Source organism: Physeter macrocephalus, unplaced genomic scaffold (assembly GCF_002837175.3).
Source record: "Physeter macrocephalus isolate SW-GA unplaced genomic scaffold, ASM283717v5 random_125, whole genome shotgun sequence".
Classification (NCBI taxonomy): Eukaryota; Metazoa; Chordata; class Mammalia; order Artiodactyla; family Physeteridae; genus Physeter; species Physeter macrocephalus.
This window is the reverse complement of record NW_021145411.1, coordinates 5,819-29,041: the sequence shown is the minus strand read 5'-3', so window position 1 is coordinate 29,041 and position 23,223 is coordinate 5,819. Positions and strand designations below refer to the sequence as shown.

Below are 23,223 nucleotides of genomic sequence, written 5' to 3'. Positions count from 1 at the left end.
TGTTACTGATAAAGCTAGTTGCAGGGCAGGAATAAAGATGTAGACATAGAGGATGGACTCGAGGACACAGGGTGGGAGGGGGAAGCTGGGGTGAAGTGAGAGTAGTATCGATATATATACACTACTGAATGTGAACTAGTTAGCTAGTGGGAAGAAGCAGCATAGCACAGGGAGATCAGCTCCGTGCTTTGTGATGACCTAGAGGGGTGGGATAGGGAGGATGGGAGGGAGGCTCAAGAGGGAGGGGATATGGGGACATATGTATGCATGTGGCTGATTCACTTTGTTGTACAACGGAAACTAACACGGAATTGTGAAGCAATTATACTCCAGTAACGATCTATTAAAACAAAAGAAGATGGTAGGGAAAATCTAAAATATAATGATAATTACAGTAAGTGTAAATGGATTGAAGTATCTGACCGAAAGACAGAGACTTTTAGAAGAAATATTTTTAAAGCCAATAATACATCATTTATAACAGACTCACTTACAGCAAAGGAAGAAAAGATTAAAAAACGAGGCAAGGGTTCTTATTGTAGGGCCCATGGACTCCCACTGAGTCATTGGATAGAATTCAGGGAGTCCATGAACTTAGAAGGAAAAAGATATGTCTTTAATTTTACTAACTCCTAACTAAAGTTTAGCCTTCCCATCATTCATAAAGGTAGACAACAAATCACAGAAATATTACAGTACCTGTGACTTTGTCACCAATGTAAATCATAAATATTTTCACATCACTTTATTGCAGTATTCCAAAATGCATTTTACTCCTATTATGACTTCAAAATCACAGTAGTTATTAGGCTTACTATTAGAGCTTGTTATTTAATGCATGAATTTAAAAGTACACAAATATTTTAACTATTCTGATAATTGTATTTCAATACAATTGGCTTGCTTTATAATTCTAAGTATTTAAAACATTATTTTGAAAAGAGTTTTATAGGGGAGTTCCCTGGTGGCCTAGTGGTTAGGATTCTGGGCTTTCACTACAGTGGCCCTAACCCTTTAAAAAAACACACACAACTAGTTTACTAAAACCGACTCAAGAAGCAATAGAAAACTCAAATAGCTCTACAATATTTAAAGGAATTCAATTGATAGTTTAAATTTTTTTCTTAAAAGAAAACATGAGGTTCAGGATGGTTTTACAAGAGAATTCTTCCCAAAAGTCAAATAGATTACGCCAACATTTTACAAATTCCTTCAGAGGCCAGATAAGAAAGTTTTCAGTGGATACTGAAAACTTGATTATAAAATGCACAGAGAAGAGCAAAGGCTCAAGTGGCAGGTGGGGATGGGGGGAGGTGAGGGTATTTGGCCTCCAGAAATCAATACTTATTATAAAGTTATAATAAAGACAGGTGTGGTATGGGTGTAGGAGTGAAAAAATTCACCAATGGAACATAATAGAATCCAAAACAAGTCCCACTCACATATAGAATTGAAATTTGACATGGCCGTCATTGTGGATCTCTGGGGAAAGGATGGAGTATTCAATTAGTGGTACTGGAATCACTGGATATCCATATGGGAAAAAGTTAAAGTGGACCTCTACCTCACACCAGAATTAATAAAAATTTTAATTCCAGATGAATGAAAAACTTAAAAGTGAAAAGTAAAACTTTAAAACTTTTCAGAAAACATCCTCATACAAATCCCTTTATGGATATATGTGAGAGTGTCTCTGTTTACCTAGGGTTGGGATCAGTGAATCTCAAGGTAAACACATACATAATTTCATTAAGTCCTGCTAGATTGCTCTCCAGAAAACTGCACTAGTTTGAAATCCCAGCAGGAGCACAGAGGGTTCCAGTGTCCCCTCATCTTTGCCAACACTTATCCTCCTACTACTTTTTTTTCTCTTTGCCACTTTGATAGATGTAAAGTAACATATCATTGTCTTAATTTCATTTCTGTGACTATAAGAAGGTTGAGCAAATACTTCCTGGTCATTTGCATTTCCCCTTCTGTAAATTGCCTACTCATATCCTTTGTCCATCTTTCTACAGAATTTCTTGTCTTTTTCTTGTTAATTTGCCATGAGTTTGTTACATAGTGACTATGTTACCCATTTGCTATTATCTAGCCATGAAAAAGATAGGTTTTTTTCCCCAGTTTTTTAACCTTCTGATAGCTTTGTCTATGAAGTCCTCAACTGAACAAAACTCCTTAATTTTTATGTGGCCAAGTTTGAAACCTTGAAAACTTGTAGAGTTCTTTTCACTCCATTTCTTCTGTAAAATTGTTCAAGTCTTCTGCCTATAATCCTATTGAGGTGTTTGTCTTTTTCTTACTGATTTTAGGGATTCTTGATAAATTATGGATCCTAATCCTTCTAAGGGTGTTAATTCCCTGACATTTCTGGCTTTCCTTAAGTATGGGCTAAGCCTAGCGTATGCTTTAGGTAGAAGCCAGGATCTATCCACTAAAACTGGAGGTGACCTCTGTGGTGGCTAAGGGTACAGGTGAAGCACTGACAGCATTTGCTATATCCACTTATTAGTTTCCTAAGGCTGCCATAACAAAGTACCAGAAACTAGATGGCTTAAAACAATAGAAATGTATTCTTTCACAGTTCTGGAGGCTAGAAATCTAAAATCAAGGTGTCAGCAGTGTTGGTTCCTTTTGAGGGCTAGGAGGAAGAATCTGTTCCATGCCTCCCTCCTACCTTCTGGTGATGGCCAGCAATCCTTGGCTTGTAGATGCATTACTCCAATCTGTGTCTCCATCTATACATAGTATTCTCCCTATGTCTCTGTATCTTCACATGATCATCTTCTTATAAGAATACCCGTCATTTTGGATTAGGGGCCCACTCTACTCCAGTATGGCCTTATCTTAACTAATTATATCTCCAATGACTCTATTTTCAAACAAGGTCATATTCAGAGGTACTGAGGGCTAGGACTTCAGCGTTTCTTTGGGGAGGGGGACACAATTCAACCCATAACACCCACCTTGTCCACTATGAATACCCACCCATCATTTAAGACTCCTCTTAAACTCATGTCATCTGGGAATCTTCTTCCAATCCACCTACCCACCACTCCTTCCAGACAATTAGTTATTCAGTATTGCCATGGGATCCAGTACTTAATCATGTCTTAAGTGCTTTATATCTGTCTATTGATTTGTCTGTCTCCTTCACTAGAGTGTGATATTCTCAAAGGCAGATACCAAGTCTCATTCACCTGATTCTCTAGGGTCCTGCACAGGGCCTGGCACACAGTATTCATTATAATATGAGCTAATACTTTTTGAACACTTATCATATGCCAGTAACTATGCTAAGAGCTTCACCTATATTATCTCACTTGATTTTTACAACAATCCTAGGAGGTAGTATGTTAGTCTAGATGCCACCAGGTTGGCAAACAAAACTCGAACAAATTTAAGAAAGAAGTGAGTTTATTGGCTCAATTAAAGGAAAGTCTAGAAGTTTGCCTTCAGGCAGGGCTGGATCCAGAAGCTCAAAGAGAAATCAGGGTTCTTTCCCTTCATCTCTCAGCTCTGCTTCTCTTCACCTGGCTTCACTTCACAAGCAGGCTCTCTCTACACAGAGGGCAAAGTAGCTGTCAGCAATAGTCACTTCCTCCTAGTTTAGCAATGACTGTGAGAGAAACCAGCATTCCCACGGACTCAGCAGAAAAGTGAGGTCTCTGACTGGCCATCTTGTGTCACCTGCCTCTACCTACCAGGGAGTGGGAGCACAGTGACTGACAGCTCACCAGGAGGTCTCCCCTTAAAGACCCAAAATAAAAGAAATGGGAAAGCTTCCTGGGCAGAATCTGACTCTGGTCACCATGCTTCACCATAGGTGAGTAGCAGTGCTGCCCCACTGTGTTAACGAGGAAAGGGGACACAGAGTAACGAGCTAACTTGCCTAGGTATACAGTTGGTAACAAGAGGCAGAAGGAAACGGATTGGTCTGATGCCAAAACCTGCACCCCTTGCATGTCCATTAAACCAGCTCCCCATGAGTTCTGGGATGGATGAGAGCCCAGCAAATTCAGATTTGAGATCCACTTCTGAACCCCAGGAGCTCAAGTGTCCTCATCAGTAAAATATGAGCAATATTGACATTATCTACCTTGTGGTGAATATTATATGAAATAAAGCAAATCATGCTAAATTAAGCACAGGCCCTAGAACACGCATGGAAAGAGCAAAATAAGAGTTAGCTATGGGGACTTCCCCGGTGGCGCAGTGGTTAAGAATCCCCCTACCAATGCAGGGGACACAGGTCTAGGAAGATCCTACAGGCCACGGAGCAACTAAGCCCGTGTGCCACAACTACTGAAGCCCGCGCGCCTAGGGCCCGTGCTCCACAACAAGAGAAGCCACTGCAGTGAGAAGCCCGCGCACCGCTAGGAAGAGTAGCCCCTGCTCGCTGCAACTACAGAAAGCCAGCACGCAGCAATGAAGACCCAACGCAGCCAAAAATAAGTAAATAAATAAATTTATTTTTTTAAAAAAAAGAGCTATGATCATGAATAACTGTTTATTGAATGGATAAGTGAGTGAATGGTATTTGAGCTCTAACATGGAGACTCTGGGTGGTTTTTCTCACTGAGCAAAGGCCTGGGGGTGGAGGTTGGGGAGGGTTTGGGGACCTTGATAATCTCTACTGCCACTCAAAACATCTTCTTTGATATTCTTGTTCTTTGATCTGGGCAATTAAGTTTTCTTAATTTTATGTGAAGTGGAGATTAAAGCATGTTTAGAAAATGCCATTAATATTGTTCATCTTGGGAATTCCCTGGCAGTCCAGTGGTTGGGACTCGGCACTTTCACTGCCGGGGCCCCAGGTTCGATCCCTGGTTGGGGAACTAAGATCCTGCAAGCCAAAAAAAAATATGTTTTTATATACGTATTTATCTATAGTTGATCTATAACTTAGCTCTAACCAAGTTTCCAGGCCTACTCTCTCCTTCTATCCAGACGACCACCCCAAGCCCCCTCTATAAGGAATTCTAGAGCTACTGCTGGCTCTCAAGCTCCACACAGCTGGGTTTGTAATGGTCACTTCCCCCTTTATGGCATGGGTAGGTAAAGAGCTTTGAAGGCGCCAAGGGCCATCAGTAGCCTGGAGGTCGTCCATGTCCTCTTGGTACCGTGGAGCCAAGGAGTCCAGCCCCTGGCCTGGGCAGGGCTGGGCTGAGCTGAGCTGGGGTGAGTCAAGACAGGGGAGGGGACAGATACAGGGCTGCTTAGTGAGGTCTCTTAACAGGCCTGGCAGGCCAGCAGGGCATCATAAGTCTTTTCCCAGTTGTGATTCTACTTGGCCACCAAAAGCTTTAGAATTCTTCCCATGTCAAGTGGGTGCACATGTTCCCAGGACATCCTTTGCTTTCTTTCCTCGAGCCTTGGGGGAAGGGCCTTTGGGGTGCCTGGGCTGTACAGGGATAAAAGAGGAAGGAGAGCCCTCTCGCTGCTTCCTCCACCAGCCCTGCCTCAGATCCCGGAAACTGCTCTAGATGCCGAAGGTATAAATCCAGGAGGAGAGTGCAGCAGAGGGGGAGGGAACCAGCTGCTTCTCTGAGGGCCAAATGTGTGGAAAGGAGGTGCGGGGAATCTGAAGGAAGGAAGGGAGGGAAGGGGAAGAGGAGACTCTACAACTGGGTGTTTGCCTGTGTCTCCATGTGGCTGAGAGCTCCAGGCTCAGGACACAAAGATGCTACACTGCAGAACCCAGAGGTGTCAGCGTGCAGGGCATGGAGATGCTGCTTCATTTCCCACCTTCCCTCCCTTTCCCTTTCCCCACACCACCCATTTAAGCCCTAAGAGAAGCTGCAGATTCACTCCTGTTTGCTGCGGGTCTGGGGATATTTGGATGCCTCTGGATGCCCTAACTGGTATTCTGCCCTTCCTATGTAATCTTGGCCAGGTCACTAAATGACAAAAACCCCATGTGCATGGAGTCACAAAGGATGCTCACATCATGACGTCATGGGATCCTCCAACCATGCTCACTGTAACAAATTATGTCTCATTCAATCCCCATTACAAACGCTACATGATACTGTTAGTGCACCCATTTTACAGATGAGAAAACTGAGGCTTAGAGAGGTGGTATTAACTTCCCAAAGTCATACAGCTAATAAATGGCAGAACTGGAATTCAAACTAGGGTCTACTAAACTCCAAAGCTCGAGCCATTCTGTAATGCAGGACAGAGATGGTCACTATCCCCACTGTACTGATGAGGAAACTGACTCAGAAAGGCACGCCACCTGCCAACAGTTGTACATATGGGAAGTAGTGGAACCAGGATGCAAACTCATTTCTTTTATCAGCAGCCCAATGTCTATTTTGCCAACAACAACAACAAAAAGTGAGGCGTCCTGAGTAGCTGATCTCAGAGGTTCCCTCCAGCTGAGATCACAGCGGCACCCATCCCCTGACCCTCTCACCCATCAGTGTGTCAGCAGTGGGAGTGGTCCGCAAGGGAGAGGGTGAAGCACACGTGGACACAGTGGCATCCTTCCACACTGGGACACACACCACACCCTCTGTCCCCAAACCAAGGGGGGCTCCTCTCCCTCACCTGGCCCCGCCCAGCATCCCCAGAGGCACGCACCTGGGAGACTCTTGGCAGGGACACACCCCGGGGGAGGAGCTGCTGTGGCTCCACACTGGCTGGGAGCTCCCCTTCCACTCCTCCGCGGGCCCCAGGGGACCGACATGGCCCAGAAGAGTCCCAGCCCCACCCTGGAGCCCAAGCACGTCCAGCGGCTGCTGCTCTCCAGCCGGGAGGCCAAGAAGTCCGCCTACTGCCCCTACAGTCGCTTCCCCGTGGGGGCCGCCCTCCTCACCGGGGACGGGAGGATCTTCTCGGGTAAGGGCGGTGCCTTGGGGTCCCCCTCCGTGGCAGCCTGGGTGGGAGGCCAGAGGAGGACAAGAAGGGAGGGCGGAAGGAGGGCACTCTCTCCCCTCTTCCCTGGGCCGCTCCTGTAAGTCTGCCACTCACCCCTGCCCTGCTTGCTGTCCCAGACAGGGAGGATGAATATTCTGCTCAAATCCAGTGGCTTTCCATTCTTGGAGGGCTGGGAAGCTGAGGAGAGATGGGGAAGGAAGTGGGAAGGGGAAGCAGGAAAGGGATGCCATAAACGCAGAGCATCTGCAGTCCCTGAGCTGGCAGGGAGAAGGTTAACACTTTCTGAGCCCTCCTCTACATCTGGCACCCCACAAAGGCTTCCACTGCTAGAAGGCAAGTCCTCACCGCCCACGCACTGAGCCGGGTGTTATGCCCATTTTTCAGTGAAGAAACTGAGGTCCGGAGGTGACATGACTTGCTCAAGGTCACACAGGTTGCTGTGACCAGTGCTAGGGTCCCTCAAACCCTGCTTTCTTCCTGTCACCTACCATCCAGGGGGATGGCTGGGGGTGAAATCGAGGAATCCAGTCGTTACTCCTTAGTGGGGTGTGGGCCTTACAGAGGGTCTTAAGGGAAAGAAGGCAGTCAGAGTTTGGGTAACCAACACTGAGTGCCAGCCTAGGGAGGGAGGGACAGGAATCTGAGTTGGCACTAATCTGTTCCTAAGCTCCTTTTCTTTGGTTTGTTGTTTTTATGGAAAAGCTCACTTGAACAAAAATTCAGCCTTGTTTTTGCTAAGCTTAGGGACATCCTCTTTTAGGACAGTGGGGAATGGGAAGTGGAGGTGGCAGGGAAGCCGTGCCCCTCCCCCCTCCCATTCCCACCACCGCCCTGCCCCCAGGGCAGATGTGAATTGACCCAGAGTCATAGATGGGAAGCCCCAGCCCTGCTGCCAGGAGTCCCCCTTCCGCTTGGGCAGCAGCTAAAGGACCGGAGGCTCACTTGTGTGCCTCTCATTGGTAACCCCACCCACACCCACACCCCCAGCAGCCCCGGGCCAGGTGTGAGCCCCTCGCCTCCACCACTGCTCAGCTGTGAGTCTGGCTGGGAGCCACACCTCCCCCTCTATCGTGGCCCCTCTGGGCTGTCCTTGATGTTCATCTTATCTCTTGTCTTTTGTGGTTCTTTCTGGTTTCACGAGTCACCTGGGTCTTAAACATCTTTCAGCGGGGAGAGGTAACCTTGAGTGTGTGCTACCATGTGAAAGGACCGCGACTCACGTTATCCATCTAACCTTTCCAGTCTTGCAAGGCAGTTATTATATCGGCCCTTTGCAGAGAAGGAAACGGAGGCTCAGAGAGGTTAAATGCCCAAGATCACAAGCTGAGATGGGAACCCAGAGCTCCCCTGACTCCCAAGTTTGCTTTCCTGTGGGGAATAAAGAATCTCTGAGTGTCATGTGGAAATGCAGTCCTGGCCCGGGGGCTCAGATGAACATTAAACATTAACCACCACCTCAAACAACGTTGCAATCCACATTGCCCCATGTCTCAGGGCCTTGAACATGCAATCAGCCATTGATTGCTTCCAGCGCTTCCATGTCCCCTCCAGATGGTGTACAGAGAGGGGCCCTCCCCATCCTTGCATTGATTTATTCATTCAACAAATATTTGCCAAGCACCAATTATGTGCTAGGTAATATACCAGGTGCTGGAGATTCCACTGTGAGCAGAAATGACAGTCCCTGCCCCCACGGAGGTCCCCTCCTCTTGCACAGGCCATGGCTCAAAGTGGGAGCCTCAACCAATGATTGTAGGAGAGAATGGATGAAGTGAGCAGAGGTGTGGCCTACTTAAAGGGCAGGGAAGGACCTGATGTCCCCGGAAAAAGGGTCATGCGGTGGGCATGTATGGAGTTCTTATGGGATGGGGTACAGGCCCTGGAGGAGTTAAAGGCTCCTGGGTTTGCACCCTGGCATTGCTTTTCCTCAGCTGTGTGACCCTGGGCAAGACCCTTCACCCTCCTGAGTCTCAGCTTACACATCTGTAAACCGAAGATCACAATACCGGCCTTTCAGGATGGCTGTGAACAAAGCTGGTGTTTCTGGCCTGGCGGTCCTCCCTGATTGTTGGTGTCTGTGCTGCCTTAGTCATTAAAGATGTTGAATTTCACCCCCGGTTGTGAGGCTTTAAATGAGCTAATGCCTTTAAAGGAGCTAAAGTGCTTAACACAGTTTCTGGGCCAAAATAAGAATATCACAAATGGCGGCTGCTTCTACTGTTAATGGGATGATGATGGTGATTTGGAGGCAGATTGTGGAGCACTTCTGAAGGCCAGGTAGAGACGCTGAGATTTGATGAGGTAGCAAGTAGGGAGCCAAGAAGAGTAACAGGAGAGTGGGGTTTGAGGACAATGAGTCTGACAGGTACTCCAGGAAGACTGGGACAGAGGAAAGAGTGTCCGGTGGACAATGTCTGTCTTACTCACTGACAGCATGTTGCCTGGCCTATAGTTAAGGTTCGTTGAATGCGTGAATGAGTGATTTGGCCTAGGACGGTGGCAGATGGGATAAAGAAGAAGGAAAGATCTGAGAGGGATTATACAGGACTAATAGACTGGGTCTAGGGTGGGCAGTATTAGAATAAAGGAAAGGAACGTGGTTCTAGGATTTCCAGCCATGGAGACAAGGGAAAGGATGAGACAGAGCTGGATTGTGCTGGGGACATGGTGGGCAGGGACCAACAACCATATTAATAACTACAATGGATTAAGCATTCTCTAAGCACTTCTATGAAAGATCTTTTGTAATCTCACAGCCACCACTGAGAGGAGATAATGAGTGTCACATGCATTAGTCAGAGCACTTTGAGTTGCAAATGCCAGAAACCAACAAGAATCACAATGGGCAAGGGTAGATCTTGCCTCAGGGACAGCTGGATCCAGGAACTCAAATGCCACCATGCTCTTCTTTAGCCTTCTGGATGCTGGTTTCTTTCTCTTATCCTAAAGGTGGGCTTTCTCCAGGCATCAGGGAACATGAGTGCAGGCATCCCTAGTTTACATTCTTACAGCCTTAAAAGCAGAGAGGAAAGAACTCTTCCCCACTAGCTCGAGATGGAAAAATTCCAGGGAAGGGCTCTGATTGGTCCATCTCCAATCACATGCACATCCCTGGGCCAATCACGGTTGTCGTGATGGGGTAGCGTGACGGGGCCGGCTGATTCACACACATATTCCTTCTCAGTGCAGGGTGGGTGGGTCTATTACCACAAGAAGGACTGTGGAGGTGCCAAGCAGACCAAACCAGAGCCAAACACACATTTTATAAATGAGATAACTGAGGATCCGTTTTGTCTGTTTCCAAATTCCTTGCTCTTTCTGCTGCCCCTCGCTGCATGAGGATATGTGGATACACAGAAGGGGGCAGAGAGTTGTGCTGAGGAGGGGGGGACAGATGGAGGGCATTTACCAGAAACCCTGGATCTCCTTACTTAGAAGGAAAGGAAGGGTAGATGGCGGTGAGGCAGGGCTTGGAGAGGAAGGACCTTGAACAACCAGAGGAAACCTGATAGGGCATCAGGGGGTGAATTAGAGACGATTAGGAGGCAGAGAGGGCACAGCTGAACTTAGACACTGAGTTTACAACTCATAGTGGGACAAGCCTGCCCAGTTCTGTAACTGTCTCCAGCTGAACAAAAGACCAGCCTCCGTGGAGTTTGCACTCTCAGAGGCAGCTGGTGTTCTGTCCAATTCAAAAGCAAGTCTGAGAGCTTTGCTGTCACAATCTCATAATAATGATCTTATTTCCTCTATTACCCCTGACCCCGGCCCGGGCCTTGTGACCCTCGCAGCTGGGCCAACAGGATGGTAGTTCACAACTACAACAATTACCTTCTGTCACTGCAGTGGGGAGAGCGACAGAGAGAGGAGGAGCTCACCGGGGAAGAAAGAGATGCTGGGGGAAGGGGCAGTGAGGACACAGAGAGAAGAGTTAAGATGGGACACAAGGGGGATGGGGGGACGAAGTCAGCCCGGGGCCCCCCACGTGATGGCGCTTGGCCAGCGACGGTGGATTGCCGGGTGGGAGGGCGTGGAGGGGACTCATGGAGGACCACCCTGCGGGCATCACCCAAGGGATGGGGGAGTTTCTCTTCTTCGGCTCATGCTCTCGGGGTGGTGGTCTGTCTCTCCCTTTCCTCAGAGGGATTGCAGCACTCCATATGTTTCATTGCCATTTGGCGGGGAGGCAGGGGGAGTACTTTTCTGGATCACGTGTAATTAATTTGGGAGGAAAAAACCATATTAAAAAACAAAAAAACACGTTTAAAGACATCCTGGTTAATTGCTGAATTCAGCTTGTCTTGGCTTAACCTTTAAACCTAATCCTTCACCTGTCTTCCCCCAACCAGCCGCTGATTCCCTCCCTGGGCTCCCATTCTCCCCCAGGACCACCCTTTGGAGCTCTATATGGCCCCGCTCCACAGCGTTTGACCCAACGCAGGCTCCCATCCCCACCCATAGCACTTCTAGGTGAGTCAAAGCAGGCTTCCCTACCAGCTTCGTCTCCTTACAGCCCTGCCCGCCCCCCACGTCTCGCTCCCGCTGTGCCCCCTACCCCAGCTTCGTCCGCTGGTCCTCTGCACTGTCACTCGAAAGCAGCTTATTACAAAGATGAGCTTCACTAAAATCCCTCGACTCTATAGCTGAGTTGGAATAGAATCCATTCGTGAAACTGTGCGTTGCATTTGCAGCAGAGGCAGGAACACGGAGAGAGTGGAGTATTTCTTCAAGCACGCGAACGTGACAGGTCTCTAGTCCAGTGATTCTCACGTGTGGTCCCAGACCCACAGCCTCAGCACCTCCTGGGAACTTGTTAGAAGTGCCAGTTAACGGGTTCCAACCCAGAACTACTAAGGCAGGAACTCCACGGGTGGAGCTGAGAAATCTTTAAGAAGCCCTCCGGAAGATGCCAAGGCCCACTTGCTTGAGGGTGATGAACCCCTGCTCAAATCTTAAGATCCCTCGGAAGGCAGAGCGGACTCAGAGGGGGACATGCTCTCCGGCAGTGCCCTCTTCTCTGGGGGACTGGGTCCCAGTCACCTCCTTGTGAACTTCTTTCCTGGCTGATGTCTCGATGACATCCGACTCCAGCCCTGCCTTAAGCAACAAACCTCCTCAGAACATGGCCTCACTGAAATGCCACAGAGAAAGACACTTCTTTGTATCTGTCATGCCAGGATGTGAGTTGACTCCCTGACCCCCACCTCAGGTTTACCCGCTGTAAAATGGGGTTAGAATAGGATCTGCCTTACAGAGTTGTTTTAAAAAGATTAACAACAGAATGCAGATAAAGTGTTCCACCAGTGCCTGGCAGATAAAAGGAGAGCAATAAAAGAAAAGGTTAAAAGAAAGCAATGAGTAATAATAGCACGCTCATCAGAGTAGTATTTCTGGTCCAATCTTATAATTATGGATTTCTAGCTTGGTGCCATCCCAGCCCGTCTCTCCTGTGTGTTTCAGAGTCAGTGAAGAGAACACAGGGAATGGAGTTGGTTTGCCTGTATAGATGACATTTTGTGCTCTGGGCTTTAAGGAAGCAAAACAAAATTGTCTGGCCTTTCAGGATCAACAGTTTATGGGTTTCCTTCCTCCCTTCCTCCTCCTCTTTTTTTTTAGAAGCAAGACTCAGAAATTGCACTTGAACTTGCTAGATGCCCCACATACAGTTATTCCTTTGCATCTCAGAGATTTAGCACTAAAGTGGGAAATTCCACTCTTTCGATAATAAGTAACTGAGAGCCTCACTGGCCTCACTGTTTTAGGCCCTGGGCACACTGGCTGTTCCAGGCCCTGGGCACACAGCAATGTACAATATAGACACAGTCCCTGCCCTCAGGAATTTCTACTTGGGGGATAATGGGGGAATTAGATATTAAAGACATTCATTTCAGGAAAGTGTGAAGTGTTAAAGCAGGATGAATGGATTAAGAGGGTGGGAGGTGAGGGGGGAGGAAACAATTTTAGATAGAGTGATCAGGGAAGGTTTTTCCAAGGAGATGACGTTTGAGCAGAGACCTGGGTAGAGTGAGCCATGTGCTTATAGGGGGAGGAGAGTTCCAGGCAGTTAGAACAGCCAGTGCAAAGGCCCTGTAGCAGGTATATACTTGGGGAACAGCTGGAAAGCAAAAGGAGTTGAGGTTCAGGAGGTAGGCAGGTTGGCACCAGATTGCGAGGGCCTTGTAGTCATGGAAAGAATTTCAAAGTTGCCTGAAGGACAGAGACAGGGCCACTGTGACACCTTGTCTGGAAGGAACAGAAGCTCAGTCATACAGGCCTACCACCACCAAAGCCTTGACTTTCACGCAATTAAGAACAGCAACTCCAGCTGCTGAACACTTACTCTGTGCCAGGCTTTATGCTCATTGCTTTACACACGCGATCTCAACTCATTCTCACTAGAGGCCTGCGAGGAAGGTGCTGTCATCTTCATTTTACAAATGAGGACACTGAACCTCAAGGAGGTTCAGTCCCTTTCCCAAATTCTCAGAGCCAGGAGGGCAAAGGGTCCCAGGGCAGAACAGAACCTACCGGATCTTTCTACAAAAGTCTATTTGAACAGTAGGGTACGTGAGTGCACTCCCTTCTAGAACAAACTCTCCCTCTCCTTAACTGGCCGGTTGAAGTTTTTACACACAGTAAAGGAAGAATTCTCTATATGAGGTCATTGTGAACTTCAAAAGCAGACACAGGCAATCGTCCTGAGAGTCCGGGCCCTTTGCAGTCTGGCAATTTGCTTTAACATCACATCAGCAAAACCCAAGATTTATGTGAATCACATCTAATGGGAAAAGTGTCCCTGAGTCAGGGATGAGGCAGGGGTGGGAGGGTTGCTAGACGGGAAGTGGAGTGGGGAGCAACTCTTCTGCTTCTGGGAGAGGCAGAAGTCAAATGCAGCAAGGTCACGGGTCAGCAAAGGTGGGAGGGGTGGGCAGGTATGAGCAGGCAAGGGTATGTTTAAAGGAAGCCATTTCCAGCAGGCATCAGGAACCTGGCTGGGGAGACTAGGTGGGGAGCAAGAAAGACTCATTCATTTATTCATTTAACTTTCACTGACCTAGCAGAGAGCCTGAGCATTTAGGGGCCACTTATCCAGGCTACAGCAACTCACATGTGAATATGAACAAATGCTTTGCCAAAGTAGGCAGTCGATAAATATCAACCTCTCCTTTCATGGTTGCAGCTCCCTGATGGCTCCCTGTCCTGTATCCCAACTGTATTAACAGATTTCTATAGGGTTGCAAATGATAGGAATACTATTTTTTCAACTATTTTAGGCAAAAGGAGGGTGCATTGGTTCCTATAACTAAGTGGTGGCAGAGCTGGAGTGTCTCTGGGCTTCAAGGGCAGCGGGCATCAGGAGGCCAGACTCTTTTCCCACCGTCTCTCAGCTGAGTGGCCATTTCATTGCCTCCTATTGGTCTTCTCCATAAAGAAGGGAAACTAGTTGGGCCCCAGCCCAACTCCTGGTGTTAGAGAGGGACTGATGGTCCCTCACAGAGGAGAACTCTGATTGGCCCAGTGTGGGTCAGGTTTCACCCAACACTTCCACTCACATCCCATTGGCTAACCCTATAGGACCACCCCAAGCTTCTAGGGGGGCTGGGAAACATAGTCTCCAGCTGGGTAGGTATGCGCCCAACTAAACTCCAGTGGATTCTATGGAGAGTGTCAACACAGGGGACAATTAGTCTTTGCCACAAGACCCCCTGTGGCCTGTAAGTATCTGTACGTCTTTCCTCCCACACGTAGGACCCACTTATGAACTTTCTGAGGGTGACAACCCAAAGTGCACCCAGTCACTGCATCCCGTTCTAAGAGCAGGATCCCTTGGCGGTGCACAGTGCACCTTCTCAGGTCAGGTGTGGCCTTGCTAATCCAGTGGCCTGAAAACTAAAAAATAATCATCTGCCCCCCACTTCACACCCACTCTGGCCATGTACAAGGTGGAGCAGGAAAGGCTAACAGTCATCAAATCTCCCATTAGGAAAACAGAACACCTGTTGGCCACCAGTCCATGCAGTTATCAGACCTGCTGGGCAAGAAGTGTGAAAACTCCCTGCCCCGGGGGTACACCTTGCCTCCCCTTTCTGCCCTGGGGGTAACCCCCTTGTCCACTGCCCACTGGGGCCCCTGGCTTTGCCCTCTGGGAGCTTCTTCCTTGACCATTATCCTCCTCAGCCTTACCTCTGAAGTGGGTGTTGGAGAGAATGCTCTCCTTGGGGGCACAGAGCTCTCTCAACTTACTTCTGATGGTGGAGTCTTGGGGGCCCCAGATTTCTTTAGGAATTGAACAATCACAGGCTTTTGTAGGCCAGACTTTTGGTTTCTCTGGCTATCCAAATCTATCAAAAACTTAGAAACCTTCTGGTCTGTTTGCTTCCACTTTCATACAGGAGTAGCACACCCAAAGAATACTTTCCATGCAGTAGTTCTTAAGCCCACCAACTACCTTTTTTACTAACTGGCTTCCCTGCCCAGCCCAGCCCTGCTGCCTCATTTTAATGGTGGCTACCTTGAGGCACCCGAAACAATGACTGGGTGGAAATGACAGCTTTAATCAGATCTTTGCCACAGGGCTGACTCACGTCGCTAGGTAGAAAAGTCCTAAGGGTGTGTACCATGGTTTGCCTTCCAGGTTATTGCAGGGTGGGGTTTTACCAAATAATCTGCCACAGAGTACCAAGGGCCATCAGCTTTCCATCTTGCCACACCTGTATTTTCTTTCACATTGCCCAACTGCTAAGCCAAGGCCACATATTTTTTATTTTTTTTATTTTTTGGTCAAAGCTACATCTTATTTTTAGCACAAATTTCTGTTTTAGTTAGATACAGGTTAAATTACTGTAACAAAAATATCCCAAAATACACTGACTCATACCTGACAGAATTCTCTTTTTCTCTCACATAACGTTTCAGAGTAGGCAGCGGGTCCAGGGCAAGTAGGCAACTCAGCTCTGCTCCAGGAGTTGGCCAGGGTCCCAGGTTCCTTCCGTGCTGTTGCGCCTCCATCCCTAGGAACATAAAGTGCGCGCTCAAAGCTGTCCCACCCCAACGCAGCCTATGGAGCGGAAAAGAAAGGAAGTAAAGGGCAAGCAGTCTCTTTACAAAAGATGTGATCCAGAAATTTCCTACTTCACTTGGGGCCACATCCCATTAGCCAAAACTTAGTCACATGGCCGTACTCTGCTGCAAGGGAGGCTGGGAAATAGAGTCTCTGAGTGGCCATGTGATCAGCCATATGGGAATGGGAATCACTTGTATTACTACTTAAAGGAAGAAGGAGAAAATGAATACTGGGGAACAATGAGTATCCTGCCTCAGGGAGAAGGGCAAGCTTTGAAGAGTGACATACTGAATATGACACCCTGATGGTCAAGGGAAAGCCCAGCTCCTGTGGCCATTGGTTCACGGTCTCACCTCCCTGAAAATGCAGAGTCTGTTAGTCAGCCAGTCTGGCTATGCCAGTGCTTTGTCTCCTGGGAGCAGCCCTTGCCCATTGTCCCCAGGAACACTCCAGAGAACGCCCCTGGGGTGGAATCCCTTTGTGCAATCACAAACATCTTTTGCAAAGCTTGAGAGCTTTTGTTTGTTAGTTTGCTGGTTTTGACAGTTTTGTTTTGCAATACAACTCACAGAGAACCCTGGTTGAACTCTGACAGCTGGTATCCACACCAAAAATTTTGGAGACTTCCCTGGCGGTCGGTCCAGTGGTTAAGACCCCACGCTTCCACTGCAGGGGCCACAAGTTCAATCCCTGGTCGGGGAATTACGATCCCACATGCTGCGCCGCGCTGCATGGCCAAAAATTATTTAAAAAAAAAATTTTTTTTACTCACGTGCAATCTTTGAATCAGGATCACCACCGCACCCCACCCTGTGGCTTCTGTCTCTGAGACCCAGGGTGGGGGGCTCTGCTCATCTTCTTAAGCCTTGGCATCTCCCTTGGCCCTGACCTGACCTCTGATGGGGAGATGAGGCTGAGTTAATCTGCCCTGTGATGCTGCCCCTGCTTCCAGGCTGTGCTTCGAAATGCAGGCATCAGATAAGTGATGAGAGTGGGAGGTTCTTGGGAAAAACCACTGCACCAGTGGGTCACGGAGTCTCCCAATGCTTCTGGTCAAGTTGCCCTCTCCTTGCCCGCACCTTGTTCCTAGTAGCGGGTCCCTCCCAGCACTGGAATGGGGCAAGCCTCTTACTCTACACGTGCAACAGGAAGTGGCTCTGCTGCAAATAGCACTGGGCTCTCCTCTCTTCTCAGGGTGCAACATAGAAAATGCCTGCTACCCACTGGGCGTCTGTGCTGAACGAACCGCCATCCAGAAGGCCATCTCAGAAGGGTACAAAGAGTTCAGGGCAATTGCTATCTCCAGGTGAGTGGGAAAGGCTGCTCAGAGCAATATTCATTCATCTATTCAGCCAACATCCACCACACACCAGTTATTCATCCATTCATTCATCTGACATGTGTTTATACTGCGCTTCTTATGGTGTGGGGCACTCTAGGGCTGGGCTGAGTGCTGAGGGTAGAAGATAAATAAGAAATGGACTCTGCCCTTGGTGAGCCTGAAGAGCAGGTAAACAAGCAAGACAACTCTAAGACAAAGGCAGGCATGTGCTTGTTCTATTAATAGCACAAACACAACAGAATCCCTATAAGATACAATAGAAAGGCAGCATAGAAACAAAGCTAGAGGGACCTAAAAATCACCTGGTATAGACTTGCCTGGCCACTATACCCATTTTACAGTTGAAGAAACTGAGACCCAGAGACGATGAGCAACCTTCCTAGGAATTTGTGGCGAAGCCGGGACAGATACATATCTAGAGTGTGACTCCAGGGCTCCACTGTGCCATGCTGTGCCAGGAAAGGAAACCTTCTTCCCTGCTCTCCTTGAGCTGACAGTGAGATCCATCCTTCACTGTGCCAGCTCCTTCACTTGGCATCAATCACCTCTAGGTGCAAGAACCAGGATAAAAGGACAAGCTGGTGGGGTGACACCCAGGCAAACCCAGGCTATGGTCTAAACTGATCAGATTCCAGCCCAGGTTCTGGCTGAACAAGAGCACTTATTAACTCTCTCTACAGGCCCCAGGCGTAATTATCCAAGTTCCCACGTGTGTGCCCTCAAAGGGAATTCGTTGAGTTCTTACTGGCCCTGGACCCAAACTCAGTGGCTTCAGGATTCAAAGCATGTGAATGGGCTCTTTTATTAATTTGGACCCCATTACGCTTCTGATTTAATGACGAATTGCTTCTGTGTGTACTGTTGCATTGTCTATGAGAGAGAGTTCTCGTAGCAAGATAACGGTGCAAGGAAAATTACTTGGGAAATTTTGAATCCACCCAGAAGGAGACTGCAAGGCTGACCAAGTGTTGGTCTTTAGGGATATCCGGGTGCATGGGTCATGGACTAGGTGTGAATGATCTCTTCATTGTGGTGGAGATGCAGGACCTTTCTGGCAGAAATGTAAGGGCTGAGAGCAAGGCCTATGGCGTCTGTGTGACAGAAACCAGCCCCCATTTCTTTTATTTTTTAAAATATTTATTTATTTTTATTTGGTTGAGCCGGGTCTTAGTTGTGGCAGGCGGGCCACTTAGTTGCAGCGTGCGAACTCTTAGTTGTGGCATGCATGTGGGATTTAGTTCCCTGACCAGGGATCGAACCCAGGGCCCCTGCATTGGGAGAGTGGAATCTTAACCATTGTGACACCAGGGAAGTCCCCCCATTTCTTTTATAAGATCCTAAATTTGGCCTCAGTCTGGCCCCCCAAGGTGGTCCACATTATTGAAGGTTTTCTTCCCCGAGTAACGGAAGCCAAGAATGCACTTCTGGAGAAGGGCCCCAGCTTCCGAGAGCTCTCCCTGTGACCAAGGTCTGTCCTGGCAAGGTGGCCCTGCTCTGTTTAGAATGTTCCAGATGAAAGGTTTTTTCTCTTGGTCATTATCTACTCTTAAAAAACATGACTGAGTTTTGTTAGTGATGATTAGCAAATGTCCTTGTTTACACAAAAACCGCATTTTTCTAGCACCCAACTGCTCCTCTCCAGGTACTCAGCCTGCGCCAGCATTCCCGAGCCAGAGAAGCAGTCATTACTGCACTAATGATTTGTTAAATTGAGAGTGTGGATTTAGAGGGTGAATGGGAGGTGCCAGCTCCCTTGTTAACACGGATGAGTGTGAACAGTCTCAGAGAGCCCCCTCGAGATCTGTAAAGTGGAAAGTGCACAGCTCAGGTGGGATTTTGCTGACAGGGAGATAAGCTTGCCCCACTGGGGGCCTAGCTGTCATCATCAAAGTCGATAGGTTTCCAGCCTGTCAAGTCTGATAAGCTGGCCTCAGTGTGTGACTAAGGTCAGCACAAACCGCAGGAAACTGTCAACACCCGGCACAAGGTGGAAGAGGCAAAGGGCAGCGGAGAGGGAGAAAGGGAAAGGGAGGAGGAAAGGTCCCCGTGCACCCACGACCTTCTGGGATGCTTCTTCTCCCAAGCTTTTCATTCTTTCTCTTGGCTGGAATGTTGAGTAATGCTTCAGAGCCCAGGCTCCTGGGTCAGGGAGACCTGGTTTCAAATCCTGCCCCACTACTGACCTTGGGCTCATTGCTTCAACAATCTGAGCCCAGCTCTTCTTCTGTAAAGTGGAGGAGAGTAATGCCTACCCATTGTGCTGTTGGGAGGACTCGGGGTATGCAATAAATTAAAACTGTTGTTTTAACATTATCATTATTACTTCTGCAAGCTGCAGAACTACCAAAGGCAGAGTAGACAGATCCTGGGTTCAAATCCTGGTTACCAGCTCTGTGACCTTGGGCAGGTCACTTCACCTTTCATGACCTTTAACATGTAGATGGTAAGAGTACCTACATAGTTCCTGTCTTATAAGGTTATAAGGGGTTAAATGAGTTAATACACATATGGCCCTTAGCACAGTGCCTGGCCCGGAGAAGTGCAATGTAAGTGTAAGCCATTATTATTGGGCTGTCTCCCAGTTCTCAGAGCTCTGCTGCCAGGATGTACCATCTTGTGACTTTTGGTGGTTGAACCTGAGACCAAATCCAACATTCCAGTGGAATGCATGTTCATACCCCACCTTGAAAACCCCAGTGCAGTTCACCCTCTCCAAGGGGCTGTCCCTTGGGCAGTTAGCCATGCATGTCACAAGATTGGGAAAGGAAGTGGTGAGCTTGGTAGGGGCCAGATCATACAGGGCCTTCTAGGCCATGGAAGGGAGGCTGAATTTCACTTAGAACACCTCTCCCGTAACCCTAACCACAGTCTGCCTGTAGTTATGACATTGGCACGCAGATTTTATCTTCCTTCCAGATGGCAAGGTCCTTGAAGTCAGGGATTCTCTGATTGGTCTTTGTTGCTCCCTCCCATGCTCGCCTATCATAGAGCAAACTCTGAGCCAACATGTGTACAATGAAATAAAAAATAACAGAGTCCAGCCTCCAAAGAGCTTATGAGAGGCTCTGGCTGCAACATCGGTCACCTGGTAACCAGATGGGTTAATTTGGCTCAGGGTGCATCCTGGGCAGGGGTCCCCACCCTCTCACGTTCCCATGGGATTACTCTGAAGCTGGCTGAGAGTGTGTTCAGAGAGGACCCACCTTTCCATGAGCAGAGGCTTTCTTTGACTGGACCTCCACATGTAAAAGGGAGTTGTCATGAGGATTAAATAAAATAGCACCCCTCCACTCTCTCTCCCCTCAGCTGCTTTATTCAATGCATAGCATCTGTCTCTGTCTCCACTTGATACATGGTTGACTGGTTGATTGGTTATCTGGCTCATCTCACTAGTCGAAAACTCCCGAGAACAGTGAATTTTACCTGGTTTGTTCACTGCTGTATCCCCAGCACTGACAGTGCCTGGCACGTAGTAGGTGCTCAATAAATAAATGTCTGTCGATTAACATGTGATAATGACTATAAAGTACTTCAGAGGATGCCTGGCACATTCTAGGCACCTATTAAACAATATGATAATTATTGTTAACACACAATAAGGTAAATTAATTATACAATAGTACATAAAGCACATAGTATGTAATAAAACTGTATATGACAAGGTACTAAAATTATGACAGAGCTTATATATGTGAAGGAAGAGTGCCAGTGATTAGCAGAGGCGATAACAATGTGTGTATAGCATTCTAAAGTTTACCAAGGCCTCTGCACACCTGATCTCATTTTATCTTCTAAGCATTCCTACAAAGTGGATAACATTATTCCCCACATTTTACAGGCAAAGAAATGACCCTTGCATGGGTTCAAATGACTTGGTCAAAGTCACACGTAGTTAGCAAAAGGAAGAGCTGATCAAGAACCAAATTTTAAATCCTGTAATCGTCCAGAGGTATCACAGAGCTGTGGGTCTCAGAAGAGCAAGGATGGCGGTGGCCACTGGCTTAACCTCTGGTGCTTCAACAGGCTTGGAGGCTCTTACAGTTTACTCTTTCTTTAAACACCATCCTTTGTCCTGCTCAGGGCTGGAGGACTGCCTTCAGGTGCCTTCACTCTCAGAGACAACCCCTTGGCTGTAAGCTTCTCTTCTCTGACTTTCTCCGATGCAGGGAGCCCAGTTTTCTCATTGACTCACATATGTCTCAGGGCCTTTGCACATACTACATCCCTTGCCTGCAACACAGAAAACCCCAGAGCTTCAGAATAGCACTCTGTTACTTCATTTCACTGAATATATGTTCTTGAAGGTAAAATGGTCATTCTGACACTCAGGTTATACTGAGAATTAAATGAAATAATGTCTATCGAGTGCCTGGTAAAGAGCTTGGGGCAGAGCAGGTGCTCACTAATGGTGACGTATGAACTCTACACTTCCTCCAAGGACCGGGCCAAATGCCACCTCCACCATAATATATTCTCTCTCCCTCCCTAGTCAGGGAGGGTCTCCTAGTTACCATGCATTCTTACTGCATTTTGTTTGAAATGATAACTCATCTAGTTTTCTATGTCACCCACTAGGCTGAGCAATCTCCTGAAGGCCAGAGACAAATTCTCCTTAACCTTTGTGTCCCTGAGGCGTTGGTGAGAGTAAGCGCTCACTAAACGTTTACTGAACTCACTGATGAAAGTAACGGTCCTGCCCATGGCCTTGCCTCTTGCAAGTGCGGAAAGCTCTGTGCACGTCTTCTCAGCCTCTAGGACGCAGCACACCTGTGAACCAGGAACTGCCTTGTGGGATTTGACTTAATCTGGAGGCAGGCAGGACTTGGGGCCTGAATTTTAGCAATTGTCCTCTGGCCTCCGAAGAGACTGATCCGTGTTTGATTCTCTGCTTCCGCAGTGACTTGCAAGATGATTTTATCTCCCCATGTGGTGCCTGCCGGCAGGTCATGAGAGAGGTAAGCAGCTTCCCTTTCTTTCTGGAACGGATGCCTCCCTGCTCTTCCCCAGGCCTTGGGAGCTGAGCCAAGCTGCCAGCGAGGAGACACAGCAACTGTCCTGTTTGCTGGGTTGGCTGATTCCTAAGGCCTTCCCAAGCTTGCGTGAATCACTGGAAATTATTCTTTCATTCAACAAATACTTACTGAGTGTCTGCTCTGTTCTGGGCATTGACCTTGCTCTGGGGAGACAGCAGTGAAAAGACAGGCCAGGCCCTGCACTCACAGACTTTATAGTCTAGTGCAGGAGACAGACAAACAAGGAGCAAAATAAATCAACAGTAGAGTTTCTGAGAGGGGTGAGGGCTACAGAGAAAAGAATGCAAAAAAAAGGAGTCGAGAGTGACAGAAGGGGCAGCGGACTCGATCAGTGTCAGAGCAGCAAACAACAGCCCAGGGGCAAATCCAGACTGCTGCTTGTTATTGTAAATAAAGTTTTATTGGCACGCAGGCACGCCCATTGCCTCTGGCTGCTTTGGTCCTACCACAGGAGAGATGAGGAGTTACAACATGGACCTTATGGCCTGCAAGGCCTAAACTGTTGACTACCTGGCCCTTTATGGAAAAAAGTTTGCCAACCCCCTGCTTTAGATGGCCAGGAAGGGCCTCTCTCGGAAGACGGCATTTGAGCAGAGATATAAATAATGAGAAAAGATGAGGCAGACTGAGGTCTAGAGATTTCCAGGCAGAGGAAGCAGCAAGTTTAACGCCCATATACTTGGTGAGTTGGATGAGTCCTATGAAGGACAAAGAGAGAACACGGGGGCAGGGTTTGGGGGGCGTGGTGATAGGAGGTGAAGTCAGAGGGGTGGGCAGGGGCCAGATCACGCAGTAGGCCATGAATGGAGGGTATGTTTTATTCCAAGAATAAAGAGAACTGAATCGTACACTTAAAAATGGTTGGGGCTTCCCTGGTGGCGCAGTGGTTGCGCGTCCGC

The 23,223-nt window shown here is 47.9% G+C and overlaps 1 protein-coding gene across 1 annotated transcript in view; it reads left to right on the top strand.

The window, feature by feature from the left end:
* The first annotated feature begins 6,645 nt into the window (after positions 1-6,645).
* CDA (cytidine deaminase) overlaps positions 6,646-23,223 on the top strand; it is a 20,016-nt gene continuing 3,438 nt past the window's right edge. The window contains exons 1-3 of the mRNA XM_007119356.3: positions 6,646-6,846; positions 17,144-17,255; positions 22,189-22,246. Coding sequence (XP_007119418.1) covers positions 6,693-6,846; positions 17,144-17,255; positions 22,189-22,246 — 324 coding nt within the window. The 5' untranslated portion in view covers positions 6,646-6,692. The remainder of the gene's footprint in view (positions 6,847-17,143; positions 17,256-22,188; positions 22,247-23,223) is intronic.